A 13421-nucleotide genomic window follows, 5' to 3' on the forward strand; every position below is an offset into this window, starting at 1 on the left:
ACAGGACCATAGAGTTGGAAGGGACCCCGAGGGTCACAGAGTCCAACCAGGATTCTCAACTAAAGCATCCATGACAGATGACCATCCAACTTCTGCTTAAAAGCCTCCACCTCAAAGGAAGGAGAGTCCACCACCTTCCAAGGGAGACCATTCCACAATTCTTACTGTCAAGAAGTTCTTCCTGGTGTTCAGTCAGAATGTCGTTTCTTATAACTTGAAACTATTGATTCGAGTCCTACCCACCAGAGCAGGAGAAAACAAGCTTGCTCCATCTTCCACATGACAGCTCTTTAGATATTTGAAGATGGCTATCACATCTCCTCTCAATCTACAGTACTCTTTTCCGGGCTAAACACGCCCAACTCCCTCCACCGTTCCTCATAAGGCTTAGTTTTCAGACCCTTAATCATCTTGGTTGCCCTCCTCGGCACATGTTCCAGCTTGTCAATATCCTTAAATTGTGGTGCCCACAAGTGGACACTGGACTCCAGGTGTGGTCTGACCAAGGCAGAATAGAGCAGGACTATTACTTCTCATGATTGAGACACTATAATTCTGTTGATGCAACCTAATATATCAGTAGCTTTTCTTTTCTTTTTTTGCGCTGCTGCATCACACTGTTGACTCACGTTAAGCTTGTGGTCTACTAAGACCCCCAGATCCTTTTCATGTGTACTATTAGCAAGCCAGGTGCCCCCCATATTACATTTGTGCACCAGGTTATTCCTGCCTAAGTGCACAACCTTACATTTGGCCCTACTGAAATTCATTTTGTTACTTTTGGCCCAGTTCTTCAATCTGTTAAGGTCGTATTGGATCCTCATTCTGTCTTCTTTGGCATTAGCTACCTGCTAGTTTGGGGCTCATCTGCAAATTTGATGAGCATCCCCTCAGTTTCATTATCCACGTCATTTATAAAGACATTGAACAACAACCAGCTCAGGACAGAACCCTGTGGCACCTCACTTGCCACTTTTTCCAGGATGATGAGGAGCCATTAATGAGTACTCTTTGGGTTTGATCAGTCTCCCAGCAACAAATCCACCTAACAGTTACCTCGTCTAGCCCGCATTTTACTAGCTTTTCCACAAGAGTATTCTGGGGGACTTTGTCAAAAATGTTACTGAAATCAAGATACACTGCATCCACAGCATTCCCCGATACACCTAGCTTGTAAATCTTTTTTTTTAAAAAAAAAAGAAAGAAATGAGATTTGTCTGGCATGACTTGTTTTCAAGAAACCTGTGCTGGATTTTACTAATCACAGCATCCTTTTCTAAGTGCTCACACCCCTCCTCTAAGCTACGGGGACCTCACCTGTTTTCCAGGAATTCTCAAAGATTATAGACAGAGCCTCTGAGATTACAAGCTCTTTTAGTGCCCTTGGGTGCAGCTCCTCGGGCCCTGGAGATCTGAATTCATTCAAAGTAGCAAGATGTTCCCTTAGCACCTCTTTTCCTATCTTGGTTGCAGCTTCGTTCTTGTGTCGTTTATTCTGTTATCACCAAGTTGGGCACTGCTTTCCTTTTGGGGGAAGACAGAGGCAAAGTAGGTGTTGGGCAGTTTTACCTTCTCTTTTTGGTTGGACTCCAGCTCTCCTCATGCCCATCTATGCCAATGGTCAGGGATGATGGGAGTTGGAGTCTAACAATGCTTGGAGAGCCACTGCTCTCCCTTGCCTGTATTAAAACATGTTTGGATAGCTAGAGCTGTGTAAACTCTGAACAACAATTAACCTCTTGTAAAAGGTAGCTCGTATTCTGCACTGTTGCTGGTTTTAGTTAGTACATAGTTTAGAAGTCTTCACCTTCTCGTGTTTTTTTTTCCTGTGCTAAGAAAACATTTCAACCTGAATGTTACTCGATAGAGTTCTAGGACACCCATCTCAGGAAACCCCTTTAGATTACTTTGGTTTGTGGCTACTGGAGATGGAAATGCACTTAATTATATGAGGATACCAAAAGAGCAGAGATTCTTTTAAACTGGAGGAAATGAGTTAGAGGATCTTCTTCGTATCTCTTTATTTGTCCAGTTTATGATCTGATGCAGAAATAATAACAAAAAGGGTTTGTTACATATGACCTGTCCAAATTAGGTTTGAATTTATTTATGCTGTGAATGAGATTAATCTTTTGTCCGTGTATAAAGTACCCTTGTTGTTGTTTTGTCCTTGCTGCTGTTAAAGCTAGGTATGGATTTACTGTATATCATTTTTCTTCATGGCCAATTACAAAAGTTGGAATTTAAGCGTTTTGATTAATTTTATTTCTCTCCCCCACCCATCATTTTATATACACTGATTTGTGTTGCTTTTAAAGATGCTGTTTGTGAGTATTCTTTTTGTCTTATCAGTGATAAAACACCATGCTTGGTATTCAACTAAGTTTTGCTCAGAGCAGGCATATTGAAATTAATGGACCTAACTTAGTCATGTTCATTGTGTCTCCTTTGAGTAAACCATAGTTGAATGCCATTTCACGCTTTGATAGTCCAATTTGGTAAAGAAATAAATTTATGATTGATTGATACTGTGTTCTAAGAAAAGCTAAATTCTGAGACTTCTGCGGATTTATATTGGCTTATTTTGTATAACTGACGGTTAGATCCTGCTTGTCATGAAAAGGGCAAAAAGCTACATAAAAATCTGAATAATGGTACTTTTCCTTCAACCCTCCCTCTTTCTAGTTTGTAATATGTGTGTGCCCATATCATTCAAAGCCCATAAGGGCTTGAAACTGGTTTTGTTTTGAGGGAGGAAAATGAATGCTGAGATCCTTTGGATGCTGAATGTGAAAGCCAAAGCACTTGCATTGCACAACAATAAAACTGTGTAGGAATAACCAGGACTGCCTGAACTCAGCAGCCATCAAATTCTGGTTTGATGCCAATGTAGTAGGTCCAATAAATTATTCAAGTCAATCATGCATAATTTGCTCCACTTCGAACCAGAGGAGAACCAGAGAGCTGTGTAGAGCTCTGAGCTGGAGTGGCCACCTCATTTCTGCAGCCCTGGTAACTAGAGGCTTGCTTTATTGTTACTAAATGTGTGCCAGACATTTATAGAGATGGACTTCTGCCCTAGGTGCCAACATCAGTGCTTGCATGGGGTACGTGTGACTGAGGCTGGTAGTCAACACTAGTTCTACTCAGAATAAACCCATTGAAGTTAATGGGCATCACTAACTAAGGTTCCTTAATGTAACTGGCTCCACTCTTGGTTGAATACAGCCCCAACTTCCCTTAATGGGATCCACATGTTCCAGCATTCTAAGATTGTCTCTTCCTTCCTCCCCTCTTCCCAGGGCCTGGCCTGGCATTTATTGCCTACCCACGAGCTGTCACTCTGATGCCTGTCGCTCCACTCTGGGCTGCCCTCTTTTTCTTCATGCTGCTGCTCCTGGGCTTGGATAGCCAGGTGAGAGTTTGGGGGCGGGGAGGGCAGGGCGGGAAGTAGCCAAGAAGCAGAGTGTTTTCATGAAGGAGGAGGGGAGGGCAAAACAAGCACATTGCCCGACATCTTACTATTTTCCTTCCTTCTTTCTCCAATCACCTTGCTCTTATATCTCACTCCCCACCTTCACAGTTCGTGGGCGTTGAAGGCTTTATCACTGGCATCCTGGATTTCTTCCCAGCCGCCTACACCTTCCGATTCCAGCGAGAGGTCATTGTGGCTGTCTCCTGTGCTGTCTGCTTCTTCCTTGAGCTGTCCATGGTGACCGAGGTATAATACAACAGAGGACCTCCCTCACTGTGACCTTCTCCCTGCACAAGCATCACTGGAATGAATGAGGAAGACTTGGTGCAGGAGATTTTGTTTATGTAGAAGATTTATACCCCACCTTTCTATCAAAGATCCTCAAGGCGATTTACAATCCATTGGAATAAGATTTGTGCGCACACACATATCTCCTAAAATCTACATAGTCCTGGCAGTCCTTAGCTTTCCTTTGCTCTGCTCTCCCAGGGCAGCTGGAACAGAGTGTTTCTTTCTGGAAGGATAGGAGGAAAGAAGCTCCCTGCTGCTTCTCCCTCTCTGGCTGATGTGTGGTGCTGATTTTTCCTTTGCCCTGATGTTCTTCCAGGGGAGCAGAGAATGCAGCTTCCTAGTTGCCCTTGGTCTCAAGTGCTCAGTAGATTGTATTCCATCATCCTTTAATGGCACCCAAAATCTGTGGTCCAAGGCTGCTAATATTGTTGCTAGTAAATTTGGGCTCCTCCTGCTGCTCTCACAGTCATATCCAGAATACAAGCAAAGCAAAAAAAGTGTAGTAAAATTTTAATTGCCAATCATTCCTAAACACATGCTAGAACAGAACAAAGCAAAAAGATGCATTGATGTGGCTTTCAGGCTGGAAAGATTTGAGTCTCTGTTGTTCTACTTGCTGGCAAAGTGGCTGCAATCTGCCTGCAAGACTTTAGATCTGAGTTATGTAACAGTTCAGGTTTAGTGAAGCTTATTTTGCAATGCATCTCAGGACTTACGTGGAATCCAATTGTTGCTGAAGTCTCGTAAGAAGCCCGGCTTAACCTAACAGGGCATGTTCTGCAAGGCCTTAATTTCCAAAAAGGGATCTATAGGGGCTCCACTCAGTCTAGGTGTTTCTCAGTTATTGTTGTGATGACTGTACACAGCAGCTGAGGCGCCTTTACCTTGATCTATTAAGGCTGGCTCACCTTGTGTGCCATTGTCCAAAATAGACTAATGGGGAGCTACGCCAAAGTATAAGTGACCTGACAAAGAGATCTCATTGCAAAGCAGGAAAGGGGCTGGCTTTACGGTCAGAGAGTACAGGCAGGTCTGGCAGTGAATAGCTATCAGCTGAGGTCAGAAAAAAATTGACACAAGATCCTGGAGCTGCCCGGGGCCTCCTGCTCCCTCTTCACGCCCCTGCCTGATTAAGTAGATTATCAAGGGCCTCTGCTATGCCTTTGTTGCCACAACTGCACCTGCCAGCTGTCCTTTGCTTAAGTGTGCAAACAGATGGGCTTAGAATCAATGGCCGCTGTGCTCTAGAAGTGCACTCACCACTTCTGGTGGCTGTTTTGGGTGTACCTATTCCTTTTCAGAACCAGGCCCAAGGAAAACCATTCAGTGAGTTGGGAGCAACTGGCTGTGCACAGTACTGATTGTCTAGTGGCTTAGACATCGCAATACCACTTCCCTCTCCCCTGGGCAATTTTTGAACTTTAAAAAAACTGATCTGAGCTTTAAAAAAATAAATATTAAAGCAGAGTGCTGCACAAACATTTAATTTCAAATATGTACAGGTGATGCTTAATTTAAAAAAATAAATAAATGGTGGACAGCCCACCTGAACCATTGGCAATAAGGCTGCAGTCCTAACCTGCTTACCTTGGAGCAAGCCCTGTTAAATTCAGTAGGACATACTTCTGAAAGACATGGTATGGGTTGCACTGCAATTCAGTGTTTGAAGCAGAGGCAGTTATGTCTGTTAAGTGCAGCAAGAAGGTGGCCGCTCCTATTTTTAGGCACAAACCCTCTGCTATGAGATTCCTGAACTGTGTGCCAGAGGACATTAATTGTAATCAGAGCACATGACTGAGGGTGAGGTGAGGCTGAAAAGACTAAGCCATCAGGTCAGCTGCAACAAGCACCCTGTGATCATGTGGGCAGGGAGTCCTTTATTGACAGTCTTCCCTTGGTGCCCGTATTTGGGCAGTGACATCACCCTGAAGAAAGAAGTAAGGACAGCCTGGGATTCCCAGATGCAGCCCGTCCTGCAGCCCCTGACAGGTGCAGGGGAATCCCAGAAGCACCACTGTTGCCACAGGATGTGCGCACATGGCGGGAGGGTGCACAATTTATATTCACCACCTCAGGCCTCTGACAGGCCTACCTTCTCTTGCCACAAACCCCTTTGCCTGTGGGCCAGCCATCCTCTTCAGCACCTGCCTCCCCGCACTGCTGTTCTTCCTTTCTCCACTCCTTGCTGTCCCTAGGCAGGAGAAGGGGGTTCCCAAAAGCAGTGCCAGGAAAAGAAGCGCTGCTCCTGCTCTGGAGAAATGAGCTGCTCTGAACCACTGCTAAGAAGTAAGGCTGACCCCCTAGTTAGAAGAATAGAGGTGCTTCAGGAGTGTTGAAGGGAGGTGTGGGATGGTAGGAGCCAGGTGCTGGGAACAAGAAGCCATTGGATAAGCATTTTGTGGTGCCCTGCGAACCTCACACCCAGGCCCTCCACCCAGGGGGGTATGTATGTCTTCCAGCTATTTGATTACTACTCGGCAAGTGGCACGACCCTTCTCTGGCAGGCCTTCTGGGAGTGCATAGCAGTCGGCTGGGTTTACGGTAAGATCAAGTTGTGTCCCTGTTTGGAAGAGTGGGGGGAACTCAATTGGCTAAACAGAGAAGCAGTCACAAATGTTGACACTGCATGCTGGTCCCCCAGAATGCCAGCTGGTCATCACAGATGTGTACAGGCTGCACTCTGGATAAATTGGAGAAAATGTTTCTAGTCTTCTTGGGTGAAGAGGGAGACCACTGTTGCGTTTAAGATGGGTGCCACCTTTGGAGAGTGGCTCAATTACTATTTGTAGCAAACACCGGACAGCATACAGAACACAACCTGCCCCCCCCCCATGCTACCTTCACAGAATTCCCAGAGTGATTTAACAATCTATTATTTTCCCCAGAGAACTCTGAGAATTGTAGCTCTGAGAGGGGAATAGGGGTCTCCTAACTACACTCGGCACCCGTAACAAACTATGGTTCCCAGGATTCTGTTCCTAGTGACACAATGCTGCTTAAAATGCATAGTGTAGACGGGACCTCAAACTCCATGTGGCCAGGGCAGACTCACGTTTTTAAACATAAATGTTTTCTGTTGGCTTGTGGGGAATTGAGGGGCATTGAGTCTGTGTGTCACTGAGCCTTTCCACCTGCCTTATCCCCACCTGGCACTGTTTTCCAGATGGGGAGAGGGAAAGAACCTCTGGGGAATAAACTGCAGGGATATGAGGGCCAGATCAGGAGTGAGACTCAGCACTGCTTGGGTGTTGGAAGTCACAGACGCCCAACATACTTTGCAAGTGAAAGGAGGATGTTTTAATATGATTTTAAAGCAAAAACAAAAAACACTGTTGGGCAGAATGCTCATTTGTATTACAAATTATTCTCTTCAGATTTCTGTCTTGTATTTCATTTTATTTATTGCATTTATATGGCACCTTTCCTCCAGGGAGCTTTTGCCTGCAGTGTGCAAGAGACACAAAGGGATTTAGGACTGATGTGTGAAAATGCCCTTTCAATTTGCACCAAGGGAGCCAACAACCATGGAGTGGTGTAATTTGTTTACATGGTCAACACTATGACAGCCTTGGTTTGAAACAGCAGGCAAAATGTCAGTCTAGCAAATATAAGGCACAAGGTCACTTGCCACAGATTTAAAGCAAGGGCAGCCAATGCTGTGCCCTCCAGGTGTTCTTTGGCTCCCGTCTGGCTGGAGCTGATGTCCAACAATGTCTGCAAGGTGCCATGTTAGCTAAAAGGTAAAGGGACCCCTGACCGTTAGGTCCAGTCGCAGGCAACTCTGGGGTTGCGGTGCTCATCTCGCTTTATTGGCCGAGGGAGCCGGTGTACAGCTTCCGGGTCATGTGGCCAGCATGACTAAGCCGCTTCTGGCGAACCAGAGCAGCGCACAGAAAAGCCGTTTACCTTCCCGCTGGAGCAGTACCTATTTATCTACTTGCACTTTGACGTGCTTTCGAACTGCTAGGTTGGCAGGAGCAGGGATCGAGCAATGGGAGCTCACCCCGTCGCGGGGATTCTAACCACCGAACTTCTGATCAGCAAGCCCTAGGCTCTGTGGTTTAACCCACAGTGCCACCTGCATCCCTACTCCTGCTTTAAGGGTTGGTCTCATGCTAGAACTGTTCCTGGACTTTAGACTGCCAGTGGGGCAAGCGGAAGGTCCCATGACCGGATGCGTGTGGGGAAATACCCACGGATAGCTAGCTTGGCAAAGAAAAGGGCAGACTACCATCTTCTCCTTGCAAGTGTGTTTACTCCTTTGTAGAATATATGAGGGAGCATTTCATCATCAACCCCACCCACATCTGGAGCCCAAAACAACCCAGGAACCGTTTCCCCGCAGGTTCTGCTGCTCATTTGGCCTGGCTCTAACCACTGGCGGAGGAAGGGGTGTGGGGGTGCGGTCTGCCCCAGATGTCATCCCTGAGGGGGGTGACATCACCACCCCGCCCCCCTGGGACGCTCACCCTGCCCCAGATGCCGGAGCAGCTAGCTCCACCTCTGGCTAACACACACCTAAACTCCCTTACATATTTCACAGTCCGAGTGGCTGAAAAGCAACAAAAGAGTGGATTTCACAAAAGGCCCACTTCACACTCCAGTGCAAAGGGAAAACACTAAGCACCTTTCCCCCACATAAACAATACCTCATGCCATAGGTGTCAACTCGCTGGGGCCCTGGGTGCCCAAGCACCCACAGAATTCCCCATGAAAGGGCTGGGCACCCACAATTTTTGGTGCCAGGGCCATGCACGCTGCAGGGCACCCACAGTCGTGGGGCCAAGCTGCACACTTCAGCCATCATAGTTAGAAGCACAGTGGGGCAGTTAAAAGGGGCTGAATGGTAACTATTCCACATGAACATGCTCACTTAGTGATTGTGTGTTCAAGGTCAGGGTTAGCATTGTTCTGGCTTAATGGGTCGGGAGCAAAACGAGGTGTGACCTTGTGTGTGCAGCAAATGTGGGCAAAAGTTGAAACTGGCATGTTGTGTTCTGTCATAGGTGTCTCTACTTCCCTTTCCTCTCTGGGCTCCTGGGCAGAGCTGTGCCCTTGAAAGGTTCCTGTTTTATCTGTAGCAACCAGGAGAGTTAGGAGGGAGGAGCAGGCGAGCAGAGCTGCCTACGTGGGGCCAAGGGCTTTCCAAGAGGCTCCAGGAGGGGTTGGAACAAAGAATCATAACCTTTGCTCCATCTCAAAGAGGCAGCATTTTCCTTAAGACAGCCTTTTGCAACCTGTGGGTCCCCAGATGTTGTTGAACTACAACTCCCATCACCCCTAGCTAGCAAGGACAGAGCTCAGGGATGATGGGAGTTGTAGTCCAACAACATCTGGGGACCCACAAGTTGAGAACCGCTGCAAGAGGTTGAGGAGGTTGGCTGAGGAGCTACAGCAGGAGAGGGCTATTCCCTCCTGCTCTCCCATCGACCCCTGACCAGCTGCTGTGGGAAGCAAGATGCTGGCCTGGACAGTCCTTTGTTCTGAGCCAGCAGGGCTCTTGCTATGCTCTCATGCGCTCTCCCAACTTCCTCCAGGTGCCGATCGTTTCATGGATGACATTGCCTGCATGATTGGCTACCGGCCCTCCCTGTGGATGAAGTGGTGCTGGATGTTCCTGACTCCTCTCATCTGCCTGGTAATACTCCAGGGTGGGATTCTAAGGGGGGAGAGTGGTGTGGGCCGTGGATACAAGGACATCTCTTGGGCGCCAATATAAAAGCTCTTCATGTTCCTGGCTTAACTGTTCCCCAGTAGGATTTCTGGGCCTTAAACTGGTGGGTGACAGGCAGAAATCCAGCAGGAAAAGATTCACCTGTGTGTGAATCTGGCTGCCAGTAAAGACACACAGGAAGGGAACATAGGGAGCTGCCTCATACTCAGGTCCATTGGTCCATGTAGCTCAGCTTGTCTGCACTGACAGGCAGCAGCTTTCCAGGGTTTCAGACAAGGAACATTCTCAGCCCTACCAGGAGATGCTGGAGATTGAACCTGAGATCTTCTGTGTGGAAAGAAAATGCTCTGTCCCTGAACTACAGTCTGCCTGCAAGTCAGGTGGCCGTCCTGTTCCTGAGCAAAAGCACTGAATCATTAGGGGAGAAATGCAACAGGTGACACTTTTGCAGCTCAGAGCAGAGTGGCTGCCTTTTTTTGCTGACCCTGCTCACATTTTTAGCAGCAGCCAGGCACACACAGAGAGAGATTTAGTGGCTCAAACTTTTCCAGGCATAACGATAAGTGGTAGGAAAATGGGCAAAGCTGAGGAGGAAAAAAAGAGGTGTGTGGCATGACACACACAAATGGTGCTTCAGGGATGCAAGACTGGGCAAAAACATTTTGATGCCTGAAGCAGAAAACCCAAAATGACACATTTTCCTTCCTATTAATTAAGCTGCTGCAAAATCCCCTGGGGAAGTTCACCTGCAGAAAACTCACTGACAATACCAGGAATTACTGTGATCTTCTGCCACTCCTTTTCAACAGACAGAGACTGGTGCACTCAAACTTCCCAAGGGATTGCTAAGGAGGGAGAAGGTGAATGCACCGTTTTGGATCTTCTCTCTCTGGCATTCACGTGTCGTGGAGTGACAACTGCATGGTGCATTTGGCCTGCTTTGTCTGCCGCCCCCTCTGCTGCCCCTAATTGCGCCCAAAGTCTTCTGATGGAGGTGGCTGCCTCACCTTCCTAGGTCATGGTGAAGCCAACTCCAGACAAAAAATATTTGCATCTTCTCCGTAGTCCCATTGGCAGCTAAATGTAGAGCTACAGCTGTTTTCAAGCAGGAGAGTGCTCTGCATTCTCCTCTCAGAATCTGTCCCCATAGAACCACATGCGCCCAATTCTTGCGCTCTTTCTCTGCCCCACCAGCACCACCACTTCAGATGCTTCCCCCACCTGGTGCCACTGCTGATTTGGGTTGTCAGGTTATGGAGCTTGGGAGCTAAAGGGTGGTGCCAAGAGGTGAGGCCTGGTGGAATGAGGTACAGCCTGGAATGGAAGAGACCCAGGACTCATAAGGCAGTGCCTGGCTGTGCACAGTGGGTCAGGACTGCAGCCTCACATGAGGGTGGGAGAACCAAAGTTCTCATCTCATCAAAATATTGATGCTTCACACCTGAAATCCAAGAACCCTTACCGGTGAGGTAATGGCTGCTAGACTTCTACAGATTCCAAACAGATTCCATACAAATGTAACATTGACAGAGAGGCGAGGTGTGAGTTCTTGTTCACAGAGGCTGCGCAGACACCATGACAGATCTGACAAGCAACCTCTGTAGAGGTGCCCTGGAACCTAGCAGAGAACTGGGTTCAAATTCCAGCTCAGCTGTGGCTCTTGGCCTTCCTTCATGCCTGCAAAACAGGAATATTAAATCTGTCCCAATACGCTTTGCCTCCTGCAAGTGGCAAACCTGGATCTGCACACTCAGGTATCCACACTTAAATAGTGCACTCTCAAAGGATCACATTGAATGCTCCCAATCGCTTTCCATACCCAGGTGCTGCTGCTGTTGTGAGCAGCTTTTTGCAGCTGGAAAACCTGCTTATATCAACAGTTGTGACAGCAAGCAGCCATTGTCCACAAAGTAAGGTCACCCGAAGGTAGTGGCTGCAATCTTGGGTGCCTCCCGTGCGTCTGATTGGGTATGTAGAGCTGTGTGAGCCACGAGGGCAAAAACCCCATGTGTGGACAGAACAACTTGAATGCTCCCTAGAGATAGAACCATTCACCAGAACATGGTCAAAATGTTAAAGAGGGATACCAACATTTTCATTCTAAGCAAGAAAAGAAAGGAAAACTGAAAGGTTTGGTGGGGAGGTGGGGTTACAAACCTGACTGCACCTGACAACCACTTGATACCTCTCAAACCCCCCTTCCCCCCACTTTTCCAGGGCGTCTTTCTCTTCAATGTTGCCTACTACAAGCCATTGATCTACAACAACAGCTACGTCTACCCCTGGTGGGGAGAGGCCATCGGCTGGGGCTTCGCACTATCCTCCATGCTGTGTGTCCCTCTTACTGCTCTCTACAAGCTCATCCGTGCCAAGGGGACACTGGCTGAGGTGAGGCTCCTTCCCAGATCTCCAGAATGGAAGAGACCCAGGACTCCCAGGCTCAAATTGGGGGGGGGGGTTGAGCCTGGAGGGTGAACATCCCACACCATGACCAGGGGTGTGCCAGGGGGCAATGCATGCTGAAGCACTCTAGCCCATGAGGATTGCAGACATGTGCTGAAGCCATGCATGCTTCAATGCCCACCTGCCCCAGTGTGCAGCAGCCATGAGTTGTGCCAGAAGGGCCCCTGCCCCTTGCCAGCAGACCCTGTTGAGCGCTGACTGTGAAGGGCTCCTGATTTCTTTGGGTCGCTGCTCCCCTGCTCCTATAGTGATTTGTCCAAGTCAGTGATCTGATCAGTTTGCAGAGGCTACTGTGGCCACAGCCTGCAGCCAGCCCTCTCCTTTCCTCCTTTGGTGCCCCCCCCCAGCTCCTCCCTCCTGAGATGCTTCTCAGCAGCCGTGGCTTAGACGTGCCGTGCTGCCTGGGCTGCTTGCTGATCTGATACCGTCAGTAAGAGTCCTACAGACATGCTGGTGCTTGTTTCGTTTAGCGAATTTGAGGCACTTCTTAGGCACATGGAGCCTTCTCAGTTCACTTAGTGCATTGCCCTTTCACCCAGATCTAGCCAGGCTAGTTTTATTTTTTTGTGCTTCTGCCATTTTTAGCAAAATAGCTGTAAGATGCAAAAATAGAAGAGAAGTGTAAGCTTGGAAAAACATCCCATTGCCACCCACTTGCCTGCCTGCCTGTCCATTTTGTCAAAGGCAGATCTGGAGAATCGTCTTAGGGCTGTAGAGAGACAAATATCAAATTAAAGCATATAAACAGAAAAGTAGTAGTTTTGACATTGAATGGCTCAAAAAAACTCAACCAAAAAAAGAAAAATACTGAGAAGGGATACTGCAGGGATTGCTGCCACCATAACAATTTGCTCTGAGAGCTCTGGCTTGAGTTGAAGTTACTTTGAGTCTTCTGTAGCTGTTCCCTCTTCTGCTGGCATGATAGGGGAAGTACAGAAACATTCCAACTTCCGCAAAGTTAAGAGAAAATGTAAGCACAGTGTGTTTAAGGTTAGGTGTTGGTGGTGGGAAGGGCCAAGGAAGAGAGGAGCACTGCTGAAGCCTTGGCCATCCTTTGAGAGAGAGAGTCAGGTTAGTGAATGCCATGTCAGGTTAGTGTTCTGCTGGGGGCATTGGCTAGGAGACTGTCAATGTCTCTAGTAGTAAAGGGCACAGAGAATGTTTTATGTGCAAAAAAGCATGCATTTGTTGAGTTTATACAGGTCTTCACTGTCTGTTTCTCTCCACTCAACAGCGCTGGCACCACCTCACCCAGCCGATCTGGGGGTTGCACCATCTGGAATACAAGGTGCCTGAATCAGAATTTGGCGTTCTGACCACCTTGACTCCTGCCTCCGATGGGGGCAGCAAGGCAGTCATCCTGGAGAGCGTCATGTGACCAATGCTCGCCCACTCTTCTCCCACAACAAGAGGCGCCCTTTCTTTGTGCCACTCAACCCCTGGCTGCCATTGGGGGGGGGGAGGGGAGGGAGGGATACAGTTCACCTGCCATGCGTGGAATGGGGGGGGCGGCGCTCC

The 13421-nt window shown here is 48.0% G+C and overlaps 1 protein-coding gene across 2 annotated transcripts in view; it reads left to right on the forward strand.

Annotated features, from left to right (window-relative positions):
• SLC6A8 (solute carrier family 6 member 8) overlaps nt 1-13375 on the forward strand; it is a 31188-nt gene extending 17813 nt beyond the window's left edge. For both annotated transcript variants that reach the window (XM_081894372.1, XM_081894371.1), the window contains exons 8-13: nt 3303-3415; nt 3584-3721; nt 6205-6307; nt 9304-9404; nt 11658-11828; nt 13138-13375. In XM_081894372.1, coding sequence (XP_081750498.1) covers nt 3303-3415; nt 3584-3721; nt 6205-6307; nt 9304-9404; nt 11658-11828; nt 13138-13281 — 770 coding nt within the window. In that variant the 3' untranslated portion in view covers nt 13282-13375. The remainder of the gene's footprint in view (nt 1-3302; nt 3416-3583; nt 3722-6204; nt 6308-9303; nt 9405-11657; nt 11829-13137) is intronic.
• The last annotated feature ends 46 nt before the right edge of the window (nt 13376-13421 follow it).

This window comes from Podarcis melisellensis, assembly GCF_964234715.1.
Source record: "Podarcis melisellensis genome assembly, chromosome: 17".
Taxonomy (NCBI): Eukaryota; Metazoa; Chordata; class Lepidosauria; order Squamata; family Lacertidae; genus Podarcis; species Podarcis melisellensis.